This window comes from Tetrahymena thermophila (assembly GCF_000189635.1).
Source record: "Tetrahymena thermophila SB210 genomic scaffold scf_8254705, whole genome shotgun sequence".
Classification (NCBI taxonomy): domain Eukaryota; phylum Ciliophora; class Oligohymenophorea; order Hymenostomatida; family Tetrahymenidae; genus Tetrahymena; species Tetrahymena thermophila.
The window spans coordinates 61,250-82,527 of NW_002476470.1; the positions used below are offsets into that span (position 1 = coordinate 61,250).

General features: G+C 20.5%; 2 protein-coding genes across 2 annotated transcripts; both read right to left on the reverse strand. All coding sequences in view use genetic code 6, as the record gives it.

Annotated features, from left to right (window-relative positions):
• Positions 1-7,878: 7,878 nt before the first annotated feature.
• On the reverse strand, positions 7,879-8,625 carry TTHERM_01137180 (cell surface immobilization antigen; the record flags this gene model as incomplete). Its single annotated transcript, XM_001012532.2, has 1 exon — positions 7,879-8,625. The coding sequence occupies one exon, from the start codon at positions 8,623-8,625 to the stop codon at positions 7,879-7,881; it is 747 nt and encodes a 248-aa protein (XP_001012532.2).
• A 1,964-nt stretch (positions 8,626-10,589) lies between these two features.
• On the reverse strand, positions 10,590-15,381 carry TTHERM_01137200 (transmembrane protein, putative; the record flags this gene model as incomplete). Its single annotated transcript, XM_001012534.2, has 3 exons — positions 10,590-11,710; positions 12,866-13,367; positions 14,566-15,381. The coding sequence occupies 3 exons, from the start codon at positions 15,379-15,381 to the stop codon at positions 10,590-10,592; spliced, it is 2,439 nt and encodes an 812-aa protein (XP_001012534.2).
• Between the last annotated feature and the right edge of the window lie 5,897 nt (positions 15,382-21,278).

A 21,278-nucleotide genomic window follows, 5' to 3' on the forward strand; every position in this document is an offset into this window, starting at 1 on the left:
TTTATTTAAATTTTTGTTTTTATTGAATTCTTTTTTAATTAATTAATTATTATGAAAAGAGGTTGTTTGATTTAGGTATTTATATTGATATTGAGAATAAAAATTTTGAATTTAACTTTTTTCTTCTAAAATATAATAAAATATAAGAAAGAAGGTATGTATGCATGTATGTACTTTAATTAATTTATTAGATGAAGAAAAGTTAATAATAAGCATTCTAACTAAATAAAATAAAATGAGTGAATGGATATAAATAAGGGGCTAATTTATATTATCAAATATTAAGAAAAAATTATAAGTAGTAATATACACTTTTAGTTAGTATAAGCAAGCTAATACTTTAATAAATATAAAAATTTAGTTTATAAATAACATTTTTTAAAAGAAAATAAAGAAGATTTTTGAAAGTCCAATTTACTATTTATTAAATAAAAAAATCTCTTAAGCTTCTTTAATCAGGCGAGCTAGTTGGTTGAGTATATTAGTTATTAGCTATAAAAAACTAAATAAATAAGTTAACAATTTTGGTTTTGATACCTCACCCTATCAAATTAAAAAAAAATATCTTTCAGTAATATTTTAATGAATGCTACATAAAAAATAAAAAAATTTATATAAAATATTCTCTTAAATGATAAATCAATATACTGTTAAAACCAATTTTGCTATCCGCCACATCTCTAATGAAATAAATTGACTGAAAAAAGTTTTAACAAAAAAATGAAAAGAAAAAATCTTTTGTAACCCTTTAATTGTTAAAATAGAGTAATCACGCTTGATTTAGAAGTGTTTGTTTTAAATTTTGATTAAAAAATAGTTTATTAGTGAGTTTGAAAGTCCAATATTTTACAAAAAAGTCTTTTAATGAGATAAATAGATAACAATTATAAATGATTGAATAGTAAATAAAATGACATGTTTTAAGTAATAATATTTGAATCTCATTTACAAATAGCTGAGAATTATTTTTTACTTGCTTAGTAAGATTGCGCCTAAAAAATTGTCAAAAATTAATTTTCAAAATCTTGTTTTAATGTGAATAAAAGATAGACTTACATCTAAATATATTTCAAAGAGCCTGAAATTTTTAATTAATTAGTAGATAAATTTCTAGTGATAAGTCTTTTTCAATAAATAGAATTTATTAGATTGAAACAAATTCAATTTTATTTCCAAACTTTTGATTCGTATTTCTGAGTATTTTGGAATTGTACATATTTGAATATTTGCATATTTATTTCAGCAAAATGTTATTTAAGCGCTGATGACATTATGCAAATGTCTTAGTTTCTATGAAGCTAAATATTCATTTTCGAATTTTGTAATATTAGATTTAAAAATTAAAAGATCTATTAAAATTTTGTGAATTTGTCTTCAAATGATTTGCTCTAAAGTTAGTTATTTTGATTGTAATTTTAATTAAATATTTTTGAAAACTTACTTAACTTAATTATATCTAATAATTGATAAATTACTTATGGGATGAGGATGAGGATTTCAAAATTGCTATCAAAAGAAAATTAATAAATGTAGGAATAATAACGCATGTTAAAATGTAAAACCCTTAACAAATTTTCATAATAATTTATTAAATATTTTTGGATAATAAATAGATGGACAAATTCAATCAATTATTTTCCCTAAAATCTTAAAATAAACAAATAAATTATTAATATCATGCTTTTTTGTTAAAAAGTTTACTTAGTTATCAACAAGCGAAAATGCTTTCTTTTTTTAGATTTAAATAATTTTATAATCTAAAATATAAATTTTTTTAAACTTTAGTTGAATTTAAAATGTTTGACTACATATCCAAATATTAAAAGATCTTTGTTTATTTGTTTATTTGATTGTTTTTAGTGAATAAGTTTTTTTATTTAAAATAGAAGAATTTCAAAAAATGAGCTATCAATAAATTTTTTTATAGATTAATGGATCTATTTATAATTTTATTTAAAAAATTTGTTACTAATAATGCTCTATAAGCATTTAAAATTTAAAAAGAAAATGATTCATATAAATTGCATTTAAATCAAGAATAATAATATGATTTTATTCAATTCAAACATTCAAAATCAATACTTACTTTAGAAAAGCAAACAATTTAAAATTAATGGGTTAGTGTCTAAAAAATAAAAGCTATTTTTTCATATTTTGATTTACAAGTAAGTAAGCAAACAAGCAAGTAACAACACATAGTTTATTCTTCAATAATTTTAGTAATATTAAGATAATGCTGCTTATTTTAATATTAAACGCATATTTATTTTTAAAACCATTATTTATATTTAAGGTTATTTTTTTAAAATCATTTTTTGTTATGAATTAAGTTTTTGTTTGAAAAGTCATTAAAACTTTCTTCAAATTTGAAATAATTTAAATAGAAAGCAAAGGAATATTAATTGTACAAACCAATAAAAATAGAAAAATCACAATTAAGTCAATATTAGTAGAGTTACAAATAAATAAGGAGAAAAGTTGAAAAGATATCCTTATAAATTTTGAAATGTAAACTAATTTGTTTTAATTAAAAAGACAAATAAATAAATAATTACTTAATTTGTTTGTTAAATAACCAATTATTAAAATCAAATTCATGCATTCAATCAAAGATTGTCAATTATTTTCAAATCACACGGCTTACCTTAAATTAATTATTTAAGACAATAAACTAATAACAAAATTTATCAAATTAGAACCTCCAACCAATTTATATGTTTTTTTATTGATTTTAATTAAATCAATTCGCTTACATAAAATAATAATCCAATCTACATCTTACCATATTTATATAAGAATTAATATTGACAAAGAGTGGAGTTAAGAATTTTTACTATAAAATTAATCATATAAATACATACTTACATTTTATATAGTTAAATATCCAAGTTTTTTTTGTTAAATTATTTAATCTACAATATATTTATGTATGTATATTCTTACATTTATACATAGATACGCAGGTAACTTGTGTATAAAAATAAATTATTTACTTAATGAATTAAAAGATTTATCAATTATTTAAGACAATAAATTAGTAACAAAATTTATCAAATTAGAGCCTACAACCAACTTATATGTTTTTTTATTGATTTTAATTAAATCTATTCGCTTACATAAAATAATAATCCAATCTACACCTCTTACCATATTAATATAAGAATTAATATTGACAAAGAGTGGATTTAAGAATTTTTACTATAAAATTAATCACATTTCTACATACTTACATTTGATTCACTTCTATATCCAAGTTTTTTTGTTAAATTCTTTAAGCTGCAATGTATCTATCTATTTATGTATATTCTTACATTTATACCAACTTATATGTTTTTTTATTGATTTTTATTAAACCTATTTGTTTACATAAAATAATACTTCAATCTACTTCTTACAATATTCATGTAAGAATTAATATTGACAAAGAGTAGAGTTAAGAATTTTTACTATAAAAATAATCACATTATTACATACTTACATTTGATTAACTTATATATCCAAGTTTTTTTTGTTAAATTATTTAAGCTACAATATATCTATGTATGTATGTATATTCTTAGATTTATACATAGATACACAAGTAACTTGTATAAAAATAAATTATTTACTTACTTAATAAATTAATACATTTACATTGATAAGTATATTTATTAATCCCAACCAATTTTTTTTGGTATTACTATCAAATAAAATTTAGATAGACACACAAAAGGAAAGAATTTATAACATCTGGCTTTCTATCTATAACCTTTAATGGATGACATAAATAATTTTAAATAAAAATGGTATAAAACAAAAATTATAAACAATAAAAAAGTGTGCTAACTAACTAATTAAATAAATAAATAAGCAATGTACTTACTAAAAATTAATCAATATTTTGTCTTCATTTTTAAGTTAATATTTTATTTTAATTAAAATGTAAATCCCAAGGACGGAAAAAGAAAGCACTTTCTCAAATTTGTAAATATTTATATAAAGTAATACTATCTATTAACCAATATATACCATATGTAATAAGGATTTGACATTTTTTTTATTCAATTAAAGGTATTTGGATAATTAATTGTAGGGATATTAAATCCTAGCATATTTGTTTGTTTGTGTTTTTATTCACGTACGCATTTATGGTATATAAATAAGAATGGTTGTTTGAATAATTTTAACTAGAGAATTTATACTGATTACATCATTAATGAATTTTGAAATATTATGTTTATTATATTTTAAATTCTGATTTGACTGTAATCAATAAATATATCCATTACACATATAAAAAGATCTGGATTTGAAGATTTTTTGAATAATTTAATTAAATAGTACTGATATAAATATTTTAGATTCACCACCTACCCACTAAGTTTATTTGTATTGTATTAAAGATATTGCCTAAAAATATTTATTTCTTTACACTCTTCAACCAATAAAATCTATTTCTATTTACTACATAGATAAATATTTTTATTTATTAATATATTTGTCTTAAAATGGATTACAATTAATTTTGTATAAAAAAGTTGTTAAGAAAGGAAAAAAACAATATTTTATTAAACGAATTTTTTACAAAAGACTACAACAGAGTAATCAATAAATTCATTCAAATTTTACTTTATATTGCTAGTTCAATAAAATGTTAAGATTGAATTATTTTACTTTTACTCTAAATGAATTTGATTGTTTGTTTTAAAAAATACATAAACTTCTTTTAAAAATAATTTTATATTTTACCTAAGCGAATAAATCAATATCATAAATAAAGAATATATATTTTATAAATGGCATCCATCCACTATTTTTTTTCTAAATTGTTTCTTTAATTCTAAAATCAATTAAATGATTTTTTACAAAAGACTACAACAGAGTAATCAATCAATTTGTTCAAAATTTATTTTATTATGCTTGTTCAATAAAATGTTATAATTGAATTATTTTTTCTTTTAGTCTAAATGAATTTGTTTGTTTTAAAAAATAAATCAACAACTTTTAAGATAATTTTATATTTTAATAAATATCATAAATTTAAATCTTTATTTTATAAATGACATCCATCCACTATTTTTTTTCTAAATTATTTCTTTAATTCTAAAATCAAAAAGCAAGCTCCTCCATTTTTTAATTTAAGAAAAATTAATTTCCCTACTTAATACAATTCATTCATGAAAAACTAGATTTGAATTAGTATTTAAAATAATTATTTTACTAAGATGTATCTTAATTAAATTAATTCATCTTTAATTATTATCAATCCTTTAAATTTATTAAAATTATTTTGTTTGCTAACTAACAATAAGAAGGACACATATTTAGAATTGTATCTAATCAATAGTAAAATAAGATTGAATTAATTTGGTTAAGATCTAGATGAAAGAAAATAACTAATCAATTAATTTAATAAAAGAAGTCTGTCTGTCTAAAAAATGTTATAAAAACAGAGGAGTTTTAAGAAATTTGAATTGTAAGTATTTATTTAATTAAACTAATTGGCTATTTATTTATTTGTATACTTTTTATTGTTCTAAGATTTTAGGGTTTGTTAATTTATTATTATGATGAATTACTATTCAAATTCAAAATCAATTAAATTAAATTTCTAAGTTTCTTAATCAGAAAAAAAGAGGCTTAATCAGAGAGTTTGTAAATCATAAAGTTTTTCTTTATATCCATGTGTGTATATATGTAAATATTCATTTGCTTTTTAGAAATACTAAAAGGAATTTAAGCTATTAAAAATGTTTATATTATTTTAATTGATATTGATACAGAGATAAAAAAAAATATAGCTAAATGCCATTCAAAAATTTAGTGAATTGAGATAACTATTTTTTTGAATGGCTGACGCATTTGAAGATTCTTTATATAAAAATAAATAATTTTATAATAGAATTTCATTAATAATATTGATAGCCCCAAACAAAATCCTCCACTTACTTCAGAAAATTTAGCTAAATTTAAAATTTATGATGCAAAAAAATTATTTATTTTTGAAATTATAATAAATTAAATTATTAATTAATTATAATTCTATTATAAAATATCAAAATCAAATTTTTTAATAAGTAACTTAAAAAATATATTTCATAATAAGTCACATCCAAAAGACTGAATTTTTGAATGGCATCTTGCTATATATTCTAATTTATTTTTTCCAAAAAATATATAAAGATAAAAGATATCTTTATTATATTATATTCTTTTCTTAATATTTGTTATTTACTAAAGTAATTAAGTAATTTATCTCCTTTAGTTACTATTTTCATTCATATTTTTTAGAGGAGAATTAAAATTGTTAAATATTATTTTTATTTTTACGCATAAACAATATGAAAAATTGAATTTAATACGCATCAAATATATTAACTACTTGTCTTTTTATACTCTCTTTTTCTTTATTTAAGACAATTTTAGATTGGTATTTTTCAAAAAACTTATCAATAAAATGAAGCCATAATATCTATTTATTGATACATACATACTTATGAATTTATTTAAATTTTTACTAAGTCATTTAGTAAGCTGATTCATAAATTAGTTTATTAATAAATTTTTTTGATTTTTCTTTAACATTATAACTAAAAATAAAATGATTATTTTCTATTTAAAAATTGTTTAAAGCAGTTTTAGAAATCAAACAATACAACTCTTTTTTTAAAATAAATGAATGAATTTCTGATATAAAAATGTGAAATTGTTTAAAAATAGAATAGCATTTTTCTTTTTCAAATTATTTAGTATTAAAGTAAAAGTAAAAAATTAATCTAAATCAGCTTTAATTTCTTATAAAATTATTTAAGTATGAAAATTTAAAATATATTAAGTCTTTCTTATTTGTTTAAAGTATTCAAAGGCATAAAATATAAGACCACTTTAAAAATACCTATTATAATAAATCAATTTCTTTAAAAATACTATTTAGATTAAATTTAATATTTTTTAATTAAATTTTCAAAATGAATAATATTTTATTACTTCAAAAAATTATATTTATTTTTTATAATATTTATTTTCAAATAGAATTCCTTGATAACAAAGAGCGAAAAAGAAAAATATATCTACTAAAATGACTCAAAATTATACTTTGCATTTTTATATGAATTATTTTACAAATTATGAAATATTTTTACTTTCTTTTGATCATGTAAAACAAAATAATAAATAATACTAAACAAAATCATTTTAAAAATGTTTAAAATCAAGATTAGAATTAAATATAAATATTAGAAAAACCAGCAATCACTTTATCATTCATATACTTAACAATATATAAATGGTGTTATCATTTCACAAAAACATTTATTATTTTTTAATCAAATCAAAATTGCTTGTAATGATTGTCTATTTATTTTTTTTGGATAAAATACTCAAAAAAAATATTTATTTTTAATAAATAGAATAAAAAGAAAAATAATAATTTTTTTAATTCTAGTATTAAAATATTTGTAATTTAAAGTTACATTCTTAAAAACTTTGTTATATTAGGGTATACTTTTAATAAAAGATTATATTTTTATAAAAATAAATAGATACTGTTTTAATTGCACACGTGTGCGCACTAAGTGGGTTTTGATTATTTTGCGCAGATGTGCGCATTCTGTACGGATAATTACCTTAAATTTAAAAGTTATTAATAAGAGTAAAATAAATTTAATTTTAATAAAAAATATGATTATGAGAAAAGAAAAGAAATTTTTGTTTAATTAACTGAATGCACAATAATACTTTTCAATCAAATCAGCATACATATATAATATAAAGGTTAAGAATATTACTATATTGAGCAAACAATCAAATCAGTATTATAAAGAATATATTTTTTTTTGAATGAATATAATTCAAACATAAAAAATCAGAAAAGGAATGAAATTAAAAATAAAACTGAGCTCAAAATTATTATTGAGTTTGTTGAAGCAGAAGAAGAAGGAGCTGCTGCTGCTAAGGAGTAGTAGGAGCAGCTATGCAAGTTCCAGCAGTTTTGCATGTTGCAGCAGAGCAATTAACATCGGCACCAGGTGGTGGAGCTGTTGCTTAGCAACCAGATTAATTAGCCTTAGCATATTAGGCAGTATTTCCATTACATGCAAGGCAATCTGCGTTAGTCCATAAAGTAGATCTACTACAATTTCCAGTTGAAGCAACACAACCAGTTAATGCAGTATTAGCAAAGATAGCTGGTACTCCATTGACAGTAGCACCAGGACAAGATTGACAGAAGAGATCAGAAGCAGCAACAAGTCCTAATGAAGTACTTGCAGGACAATTATTAATAGCACATTTTCCAGAAGTTGAACCATTCTACCAGGACAAGCCAGAAGGAGTAGTAGGAGCAGCTTAACAAGTTCCAGCAGTTGTGCATGTTGCAGCAGAGCAATTAACATCAGCACTAGGTGGAGCTGTTGCTTAGCAACTAGTTTAATTAGCCTTAGCATATTAGGCAGTATTTCCATTACATGCAAGGCAATCTGCATTAGTCCATAAAGTAGATCTACTACAATTTCCAATTGAAGCAACACAACCAGTTAATGCAGTATTAGCAAAGATAGCTGGTACTCCATTGACAGTAGCACCAGGACAAGATTGACAGAAGAGATTAGAAGCAGCAACAAGTATAATATCTATTTATTGATACATACATACATAAATGCTTATGAATTTATTTAAATTTTTACTAAATTATTTAGTAAGTTGGTTCATAAATTAGTTTATAATAAGTTTTTTTTGATTTTCTTTAGCATTATGACTAAAAATAAAATGATTATTTTCTATTTAAAAAGTGTTTAAAGCAGTTTTAGAAATCAAAAAATACAGCTCTTTTTTTTGAAAATAAATGAATGAATTTCTGATATAAAAATGTGAAATTATTTAAAAATAGAATAGAATTTTTCTTTTTTAAATTATTTAGTTTTAAAATAAAAGTAAAAAATTAATCTAAATCAGCTTTAATTTCTAAAAAAATTATTTAAGTATGAAAATTATAAATATATTAAGTATTTCTTATTTGTTTAAAGTATTCAAAGGCATAAAACATAAAACCACTTCCAAAATACTTATTATAATAAATTAACTTCTTTAAAAATACTATTTAGATTAAATTTAATAAAATTAATTTTTTAAATTGTAATTTTTTTTCATTAAATTTTCCATCAAAAAAATATTTTATTTTATTTCAAATATTTATTTTCAAATAGAATTCCTTGATAAAAAAGAGCAAAAAAGAAAAATATATCTACTAAAATGACTCAAAATTATATTTCGCATTTTAATATGAATTATTTTACAAATTATGAAATATTTTTACTTTCTTTTGATCATGTAAAACAAAATAATAAATAATACTAAACAAAATCATTTTAAAAATGTTTAAAATCAAGATTAGAAGTAAATATAAATATTATAAAAACAAGCAATAACTTATTATTCATAGACTTAACAATATAAATGGTGTTATCATTTCACAAAAGCATTTATTATTTTTTAATCAAATCAAAATTGCTTATAATCATTGTCTATTTATTTTATTTGGCTAAAATACTCAAACGAAATATTTATTTTTAATAATAGAATAAAAAGCAAAATAATAATTTTTTTAAATGCCTTATATTCGACTTCAAATGAATATTTTATTTGAATAATATTGATAGATAGATATATAGATATATAAAGAGATAAGTAGAATAAATAGATAGATAGATAGATAGATAGTAGATGCATGTCCAAAAATTTTTAAAAAAATTATTAAAAAATAAAAGAATGAATTCAGCCAGCTTTTATTAATTTATACTTTTTTTTAAAAATAATTTAAAATAAAATAAAATAAAATCTATTTTTTAAAAATTTAAAATTTGAAATTACATAATTAAATTAAAAAGTCAAAAACAAATATTTTAATATTAAATTATTTATTGAGTAATTCTACTTTATTTAAAGTAAATCCAGGAATTTAATTCTTATGCTTCCGTATCAACAAGAATTTAATCAATACCTGAAATTACTATATTTAAATAGATTTATTGATAATTTATAAAATAGAAATATATTTTAATAAATAAATAAATAAATAATTATGCAAATAACAGATAAATTCTTATAGATGGAAAAGTATATTGATGTATTATTAGATATATTTTTTGATAGATATATAAGTAGATAAATAGATATTTATATAGATATATAGATAGATAGATAATACAGTAATTTCATAATTGTAGTAAAATATTAGAATAATTAATTTATATTTTTGAAGGATAAGATAATTGCTAAAAGATATTTTTATTTATTTATTTATATTTAATCAAAATTGCATCATCACATTATTGTTATTATTATTATTAATTTTATTATAATAGATGGGCAGGTAGGTAGGTGGTATTGGTTGCTAAATTTTTGTTGAGAAGAAAATTAAAAACATATTTTAAGAATTAAATTAATATATTTTGAATTCCGCTTTCAGAAGTCAATTTTTCTAAAAAGTTTATTTATTTATTCATTCATTCATTCATTTATTCTTACTATTTTTGTTGTTTTTGTTGTTGTTGTTATTAAAATAAAAAAAATGTTTTTGATTAGTTTTTATTTACATAATTTGTTTTAAATTTTCATTAATTGTTTTTAAGAGTAACATCTGGTTCGTTTGTTAGGTAGGGTTTTTGAATTATTCCAGAAGTGCTGTGATATTTGAGGTTTTCTTCTAAGATGCTGTGAAGATAATTGTGGTTACTATTTGCTTCTTAATCTACTTATGAAATGAAGTCATGACTGAAGTCATTTTCAATTTGGCTTGGAAAAGCTAGTTGCGCTGTCGTGTTTTGAGGAGTACTTATACTCTATCTTTTGCTCTATACAACCTCAATTTACCTGGTAAGCATGTTTTCTGGTAGACAAAGAGACTGTTGCTATTGCTAGAATATAACAATTTGAGGTTGTTCTTATTGAGAAGAGAATTGAGGTGAATTAAGCATTTTTTTGTTTGGCTTTTTTTGAGGATTTAAGAGCAAATGCTGGCTACTTACTTTGTGAATTAGTATCGAAGGACCATTTCTTAATTGCTCAGGAGGAGTGGGAGCAGCAGTAATTGTAACTGATTTTTTTCGGTCGCATAGATCTTTGAAGAGACTCATGTAGCTAGGGTCAATTATTTTTAATAAGTTGTTATCAACCATTTAAAGTTGATCTTGGTTCATTAGATTTTTGTAAGAATCGATACCTCTTTTGAGTTTTTCGTATTCTTCTTGATAATATTCTGGCATAGATTTTTCTCCAGAAGAAGAATTGTGGAAAATAACTTCATTTTGGACGATAGAGTAATTTAAGTTGGCTTTTGGTAGGAATTAGAACAAAGCCTGTTGATCTTCGTTGAGAAGGATTTTTTTGAGGTAGTCAATTTCAGTGAGTTTGCTCATGATCATCTAAACGTCTAAGTTTTAATTCAATTATTTGACTGTTTTGTCAATGATTTTTGTCTTAGGGTTGGTAAAAAAATATGACTTAACATATTCTGTAAAGTTGCATTTAAAGCTATTATTTTGTTTTTTTAAAACTTCAGAAATTTTTATTTGAGTTTTTTTGATGTTGTCTCTCAATTGTTTAGCTTTAATGCTTTCCATTAATTTCTGTTTTTGCTCCTTTGACCCTTTGATGAGAGGTTTCTTCTTTTCTAATTGTTCTTTAGCTTAGTTATACTCTCTAATTTACTCAAGGAGTTGCTTCAATTCTTCATCTAGCATTAATAATAAACAAATAATTTAATTAAATGGTTAAATGAAAAATAAATATGTGGGTTATTTTTTTATTCAGTAGATATAATAATTATTGATAGCAAGTAATAAATAAATAAATCAATATAATCGTTATAAGTTTTTATAAGTAAATTTAGGAATTACTAAATCAAAATATGATTAATATAATAATTCCAATTATATAAAAAGTAACCAACTAATTTCCATTTAAATTTAAACACTGGTCTAATTATTTCTATCACAGAAATTATTATTAAATACTGAGTTCTTTTTTGCCGCTGTATTATTTACTTTATTAATTTTTTACAGCTAAAAACAAGCAATAAGCAAATAGTAGTTAGTTAGTGTTTATTGCTTAATAAATGCAATTTTAAATTACTGAATTAATTTTCATTTAAAAGAACGTCAAAAAAATAAAATAAATCAAACATATTAAAAATATTATGTTTGAATTTCTATTTATTTAATGGCTTAAAATTTAAGAAAATAATAAATAAATACACTAAAAAGATATTTATTACAAAAATCTTTTAAGAGCCAACCATTTCAGAAAAAAGCTTCAAGCAAAAATACTCGCGTTATTTTATTTTTCAAAAAAAATGCTTACAAAAAATTAATAAAATTGCTTTCATCTTTTTCTTGAATATTTAATTTGGAATATTTGAAATGCTTTCTCTTAATTTTTTAGCAAAAATAACTAAACAAATTTGCTATTTTAAAAACAACTATACAAATTTGTTATTTTTAAAATAAATAAGCAAATTTGCTATTTTAAAAACAACTAAGCAAATTTGTTATTTTTAAAATAAATAAGCAAATAAATATGCTAATTTCTTGTTTGTTTGTTTATTTATTTATTTTTTGTTTAAACAGGTAGTTTCTTTATATTAAACTGTAAGGAAACTATTTAACATCAAAAAAAGAAAAAGAAAAAATATTTCGCTTTAATATTTTTGTATTTTTATTAAAAGAGGATTAGTGAAAATTAGCCTGAAATTCTTTTAAAAAATTCTAAAAATGGACTTTTTTAGTTTGAGAGTAAGAAAATTATTTTGGCATGAAAAATGAAGGAATATTTAATTATTTTAGATGTGGTTAATTATTATTTTGATTTATATGAATATTTTAAAGCTTACTTTTATCAGAAGAAGAATGCATTGATTCTGCAGAAGGTTATGATGACTGGACTTGAGTTTCTTTTTACTTCAAAATAGATTTTACTTTGTTTTCGTTAAGACTGTTGATCCTCAAGCTTTCCTTTTTAGGTATATTGGCAAAAACAGACATAACTGGAATTTTATTGTTAGATTCTTTATCTTCAGAGACCAGTTCAGCCAAATTTTAATTATTGTTATTGTTGTTAGCAGCGTTTGTGGTTTTGTATTTGTCGTTCGAAGTCTTTATCGAAGGTTTAATTTCCTAGAAACTGAAGCATTAATTGATTAGATCCACACAAAGATCTGCTTTTGCGCAGAAGGAGCAAATAGGTGAACAAACAAGGCTCAAAACATAAATAAGAGCACCGAGCTCGCAGATAACACCTATGAATTTTTAATAGGATAAAGAGTAGTAATTTTCTTTTTTCTATTCATATTTTAAGACAATGCTGGTTATATAATCAGACGTAAAATCAAAAACCTTTTATATTATTCAAAAAGAAAGGTCAAAATAAAAACTTTATTTTTGAATGCAAAACTAATTAAAGATACTTCATTCAATACAACTCTAAAAAATAAATAAATAAATTGAGAGGATATAATTCATAGTATTTTAAGAAAATCTAATCAATGAAAATATCGATCAGTAAATTCTATCAATTAAACTTCGATAAAAAGGATATTTATTTGTTTCATGTAAAATCTTAGTAATGCATCAATAAATCAATCAACTAATCAATCTATTAATCAATTTAGTTACATTTCAATTTTGGATAGTGTAAAATTGTGTAAAAATTCTAGTTTTTTGATTGTAATTTATTTTACATAAAATACTTGAGAGGTTTACATTATCTTTTATAAATTTTAGAATAGAAAGCTGCTGTGATTAGAATAATTTCTTTTTGCTATTTTACTATGTTAATTTATTTTGATTAAAAATGTTTATTGTTTAAAATTCAATCTTAGATAAATGGAGTGATTCTAATCATTCTAAAATTTTATCTGTCTTTATAAAATGGAAGACAAAATCTCTCAATTTATGTTGAATAATTAAAAAAGGGTTTTATTATAGAAGCTTTCTTTTAGATTTTTTTAGTTTCAGCAGAAGCTTTACTGAAAAAATTTATAGATTATTAAATGAATTCATGCTTTGCAAAGGAAAAATACTTGAATGATATTTTTTTGTTATTGTAAAATAATACTTAAATCAAATTTGTTTCCGCTATAAATTATATTGAATCTAATTAATTCCAGTTTAAATTTGTTTGTTTAGATTTTATTATAATTTGTATTATATCAAGTTAAAATATTTCTAGTTCTTATCGAAGTTTTTTGGATGTTTAATCTGAATACTTTTAGAAGTAAATTTGCAATTGAAAAAATCAATTCTGAAGTAACAAATGATAAATTTATCTAGATAGTTTTCAAAATATTTAGGTCAATAATGATAGTAAATTTTTATTTATTTATTTTGGATTAATCTACAAATCTCTTGAATAGAAATTAATCAAAAATATGCAAAATTAGATTGCTTTTATTTCTAGTACATTTTTAGTAGTGTTTGTTTTTACAAGTTTACATTCCAAATGGGGCTTTTTTGTTTGTTTTTTTGTTTGTTGTTTGTTTGCTTGTGATTTCACTTCTAATCTTTATATATTTATTTGGTGAATATTAAATACCTGTTCATCGTAGTAAGAAAACGAAGGATTGCTCTTGGAAGAAATACTACTAAATAAGAATCCCTTATCTGTATCGACTTAATTGTTTCTGAAATAAATGTTAGCTACTTTCGTTTGCGAATAGAGATTTGCTACTCTGAACAGTCTTCCATAATAACTAAAGGGATTGGAACCTACTGAAGGCTATACTAAAATATCAGATATAAAAACTTCTACAAAATTGGTTTTTATGAAATTTTGTATTGTTTATTCATCAGCACAGCCACTTCCAGTGCATTTTTAAAGTTGGATTGTCAATGTTGCAAAATTCTAAGCTGTATAATCTCCCGATATTTAAATTGGCTAATTAGACGAAATGCAATACTGATTAGAGTATTTGCTGCTATCTAATTAAACTCCATCTATCTGAAAATCGCTATATGTGCATTTCTATAGATTAACTTAATACTATTGGGTATTAACTTATGGTGTTTGAGAGCCGCTATTCTATTTAGTGCTCTAAATTGTGATAAAAGATTTTATATTGAATATCTAGCTATTGATTTGCTAATAATTCTAGCCATCGCTTGTGATGCCAATCACAAAAGTAAAATTTTAAGGTGTTATTAAAAATGACTAAGATTATGATGATTATCTTTCATACTAATAAACTTAAGGATTTTACTAAGTATTGATTTAGTCTATTAAATAGTTTAATCTCAATATAACCACAACTAATATGCCAATTGTCAATAATCCTCCTAACGCTGTCTAATTGTACGTCTGTCCTTTATATTTCAAAAGCACTTCTTTTCCAAAAACATCAAAATTTCTCATTGATTTTTGTATTGATTTCAATATCACTCACTATATATCTCTCTCTATATATTTTTTTATTAATTATTGATTACTTCGTAAGTAAGTAAGTCTCTTGGCTATTTTTTTATTGTTTGCTCGCTTACTTTTAATTAATTAATTAATTCACTAACTAATTTCTTTTTTCTTTATTTTCTTTTTCTTTCCTTTATTTTTTAACTTTTAACAATTATTTGATATCAAAAAAAATTTTTAGTATTCCTTTTCTCATGCAAACAAACAAGAATACAAATAATCTAATTCATTAATTCTTGATCTCAATATTTCAAAAGCCAGCCAAGCCTCTATCTATCTATCAATCAAATCCTTAATCTGTAGATCTAATTATCTCAATATCTCTATATCTATCTATTTATTTATTTATGCGTATTTTTAAAAGCAAATCTAAATTAATTTCACATTAATTATTTCTTCCCTTTATTACTTTTTCATTCATTCAATCATAAAAAGCTAATATTATCTATGCCTTCTACCTTGGTTAGGTAAATTGATAATTTAATTTTCTTAAAACTTATTTGGCTATTTATATGATTAATTCTACTCAAGATTATCTAAAAAAATAAAGCGTAAGATAGTATCAGATAAATTGTTAATATTTTGATTGTGCTGGCTTTGTTTTTCTACTTTTATGTTTGAATTTTTCTCTTTTAACTCATTTATTATTTTTTATCTATCTATCTAACAATCAATCAATCAATTAATCAATCTATCTATATGTAGATCTATTTATCTATCTATCTATCAATTTATCTATCTATCTATTTATAGGTTTAAATACATTTACTAATTACATGGAATATAAATTTTAGTAAGAAATTTAGAATGAGAAAATTAACTTAGTAATTGAGTAGTATAAGACGATATTAAAATTTTATTTTGGCCTATCATTAATAAATATTTTTATATTACTATTTAAATATTAAATAAATAAAAAGATTCATCTAGTAACTATTTTCTTATCAAATATATTGAATAGACTATAATCAAATTCATTAGTCAATTAATAAAAAAAGATTACACATAAATACTTTGAAAAAATTTTCTTAAAATGCAAATACTTTGTTTAAATAAAAGCTTTTCTCTTTTAAAAATGAATTTTTAGTAATTTTTAATATTTTTACAATTGATTTCGATCAGTTATTTCAAACAATACCAAAAATTCATGTTTTTATTACAAAAAATTTAAATACAAATACATACAAATCATATTAACTTTATACAAGAAAATCTAATTTTTTAAATTAATTAAATCTTGAATATTGCAATATATAGTGTAAAGAAAATCAATATTCTTTATTTAATTAATTAATTAATCGTTTATTATTATCTATATATAATCAGTTTGATTAATGTAATCCAAATTTTAATAATTTTCCTTATTTTTTTAATAGAAAATCATTCATTTACTGTTATTTCAACAACTTTTAATTCTTTTAAGCACTTAGTCCTAATAGAAATGTATTAATAATTGATTTTATGCATATATATTAAGTAAATTTAAATGATTAATTTAATAGAAGATATTTTTATGATTACAGATACAAATTAAGAACCTCTTTTTTAAATAATTGAGTCGAGAGATCTCTTTTCTTGAATTAATTCAAACAAATTATCCTGACTAAAGTCATTCACACTATTAGTAACTTTTAAATTAAAAATTGTAATCAGTTTTTTTGTTACAGAGAGATCTATCGCTCTCTATTTTCGAAAATAAAGATTTGAAGAAATCCTCAATTCAAAACGAAATTAATTTCTTATAGATAAACTAATATATTTAATATATGTATCTTTCTATCTGTTTGATTGTCTCTTGATTTTACCAGATAATTTAAAATAATAATTTGGGCAAATAACAAACAGATAACAAACAGAATTGCATTTAAAAATTTTTAAGCAGTTAAATCAATCTAAAGTGTGATTGAAAATCTAAATCAAATTTAAATTTCAAATTTCATGAATAGAAACAACTTTTTTTAAATTAAAGGTTCGAACTGCTTAGTATTTTTAGGCAAAAATTAAGCAAAAAATAAAAAATCTGAATATCACTTTTTTCTTTAGAAAATTACATCTAACAAATAACTACTGATGAAAATTCGTTTGTAAGTTAATACATGAAGTTTTCGACTCACTTTTATTTGTTTCTTTCTCTATGGATAAAAATCGATTGATAATTACAAACAAAAAATAGCCATAAAATAAATTAAAGAAAAACATAAGCAAGAAAAAAAACAAATAAATAAATAAACAAATAATCTTTATTTTTAATTAAGGAAAATAAATAGTTAAGATTTACTATATAATTTTTATTTTTACATTACCAATTTAATTTTCAGCTTTTCTTCCATTATAATTTAATTTACATCAGCTATAATTAATTTGAACAAAGGACTTTATTAAAACAAATCGTAACAATCATATTTTAGACTATTCGCAGATAATTCTAAAGAATATTTATAAAGGCAAATAAATAAATAAGTTATCTTTTTTAACATATTCTATTACATTATTAGTAAACACTAAAACTAATTTCATTTTTAATAAAAATAATTACAGCAAAATAATATTTTAACATAATTTTAGAACATTCAATACATATCCTCAATTATCTTCGGAATAATATTCTCTTAGTAATATAATAGATAGTCATTTAATAAAAAAGCATTCATATATATGTATATGCTTAGATTGCATAGATGCGAATTTGATAAAATAAGGTTAATAAATGAAAAGTTATATTTTCTAATAATAAAGATTTATTTTATAATCTTCTGCGTTATAATTATATATAAGATTTTATAAAAATTAATTACTAATAACGCATATCTTCATACTTTCTTTAAAGATTCAATCAATTCTTATCAAAAATAAATATAATAAAAATACTCAAAAGGTATTCCAAACAAGTTATTTTAAAGTTAAATAATATATTATAGATATATATAATATTATTTTATTTTATTTTGATTTTATTAATGATAAATAGATTTCGCAAATCCTTAATTGATTTATTCTAATCAATTAATCAACGAAATCTAAAGAGTTAGTTAAATTGTCTACTTAATTTCATATATTTATTTATAAATTAATTAGGGTTTCTATTTTTTTATTTTAATTAAGCATTTTCCCTTTGATTTCATTCTAATCAACTGAACAATTAAACCAAAAAGTAAATTTGTTTAGACTTTAAAAAACGAATTGAGTTGTGTGTATATGTAGCATGGTGATTAATTTAAGCGTAAATTCAAGCGAATAAATTCTTTTGAGAATAGATTAATTCTTTACTCTTGAAGCTTTACTAGAATGTTAATATTTATATTCAAGTATTAATTGAAAAAGTAATTATCGGAATTAATATATTATTATTAATCAATGTATCTATCTATTCTAATTTACATGACGATTAATTAATATATTCTATTCTAATCTCTTACTTCTTAACGTATTTACAAAATTACAACGGTACGGTATGGCTATAACAATTATTATTGTAATAGAAACTTTTTATAAATTTTATCAGTTTTTTTTTTGAGCATTTTTTCTATATATCTAAAGCTTAAAAAGCCATTTTTTTATATCTAAAAATTTCTTAATAATTATGTAGATGCTATTATTTTTATATTTATTTATTACTTTGTAATTTTGCCATGATATAAATTTTAAATATTATCATTTATATTTTTTATAAAAAAATCTAGCTTTTTTGTCCAAACATAGATTGGTAAAGGTGAATTATATCTTAAGCCTACTCACCATTAATTTGATAAAGTTTAAATTGAATATATTAGACATCAAGATATTTATTTATTAATGTAATAAAAAATATTTGTAATATTGATTTGTTTATATTACTATTTATATACAATAATTTATCACTGGAGATAAACAAAGAATCTTACTATAGCTAAATAAGTTCATATAATGTTATTTATTAAATGTTTATCTTAATTTTTCTTGATTTTTATTTATATCAATTTTTCATTCTTAAGATAAATTAAATATATTCTCTAATCTATGTTAGTTAATATACAATATTTATTTTTTTTATTACTTCGGTTTGATTTATTGTCTTTCATTTATTGCTTACTTACTAATAAGAAGGTTAAGAGTGTAAATAATTTTTAAAAAGTTTAAATTGATCTTCTAAATATAAAAAATAATTTCTTAATTTAATAGATAAGGTATTAATTATAATTTTTAATACATCTTTGAGAACTATAAAATATTTTTATTTATTTATTTATTTAGTTAGTTTGTTAGTTATTATTTAAAGGATGGATCAGTATTTAAGAATAATATCTTTCTTTTTTTAAATTTTAATTTTTAACTGAGTTGTCTCAAAGTTTATTTCTTTTTATCATTTCGGTTTGATTTATTACCATTCATTCATTAATTCATTGATTACTGACTTACTAATAAGAAGGCTAAGAGTGTAAATAATTTTAAAAAAATTTAAATTGATTTAAAAAATAAATTACTTATTTAATTTAATAGATAAGGTATTATTTAAATTTTTTAATACATCTTTTAGGATTAGAAAATATTTTTATTTATTTATTTATTTGGTTAGTTATTATTTATAAAATTATTTAAAGGATGAATCAGTATTTTAAGAGGCATATCTTTCTTTTTTTTAATTTATATTTTTAACTGTATTTTACACAAATTTTATTCTACAATTAATTGTATTTTAATTAAAATATCTTAATTATTTTTTACTTTTATCTTAGTCCTAGCAAAATAAATAAATAATTAAAAATCTACAGAACATTCATTACTTCTTTATTATATTTGAAACAGAGTTAGTTATTGAAAATAATATTTAGTTATATAGCATAATCAAGAAACCAAATTTATTTATTTTTTTGCAAATTATGTTACAATCAATTAAATAAATTTATTCTGATATTTATAATTAATTAGAATTTCAAATAAATACTTTTTATTTTTTATCCAACATATACTTACTTGCTTTTTTTTTGAGAAATATAGAAACAAAATTAATTTACACTTTTTTCCAGAAAAAAACATATTTTAATAAATTTATTTTAATTTTTTTATTCTTTTTTCCTTTCATCTAAATACTTATTTGATGGTATTACTGATGTCAGTCAATATACATTTCATATTTAAATAATTCCTACTGATGCTAAAATGTTGCAATTCTTATTAATTAATTAATTTACTTTATAGCTATTTTATAATGGTTTTATTTTGCTCAAGTAAAGTCTCCTCTATCTTTTGTTTAGATTCATCTGTTAGTATTTGGAGTTGGCATAATTAAATTCATTGAATTTTCTGATTATTTTAGAATATGTACACTTAGAATCTCCTACTATTTATTTCATATGAAGATCATAAATTTATATCAAAAGTTATTTTTTAGATAAAAAAATTATGTACTTGATCAATCACTCATTTATTAATTGTGATTAAGAATTTTTTAAATAGTATTGCTATATTTTTTTATCAGTTTTAACCTTAACATAACCCTGATTTATTTATTTATGGTTTCAGCATGAATACATAAATCATTCATTTTTATAAACTAAATAGGTTGATTGAGTTACTGAATATTTATATATATAATTTTGATAATATAGCAAATATCTATTGAAGTTCAATAATTGCTGAATTATATTTCAATCACTTTGAATTCAAATTTATTATTTATTTTAATCAATAAAACAAAGTAGAATCTTTTTTTATATAATTTCGGATAATAAATATTGGTTGGTTAATTTAATTGAATTGGATAATCCAATAAAATAAGAAATAATGTTAATTTATTTTTAATCTATTAAAATATGATTTTCAATGATGTTTTAAACAATTGAACTTAAAACATTTAGTCTTATAAA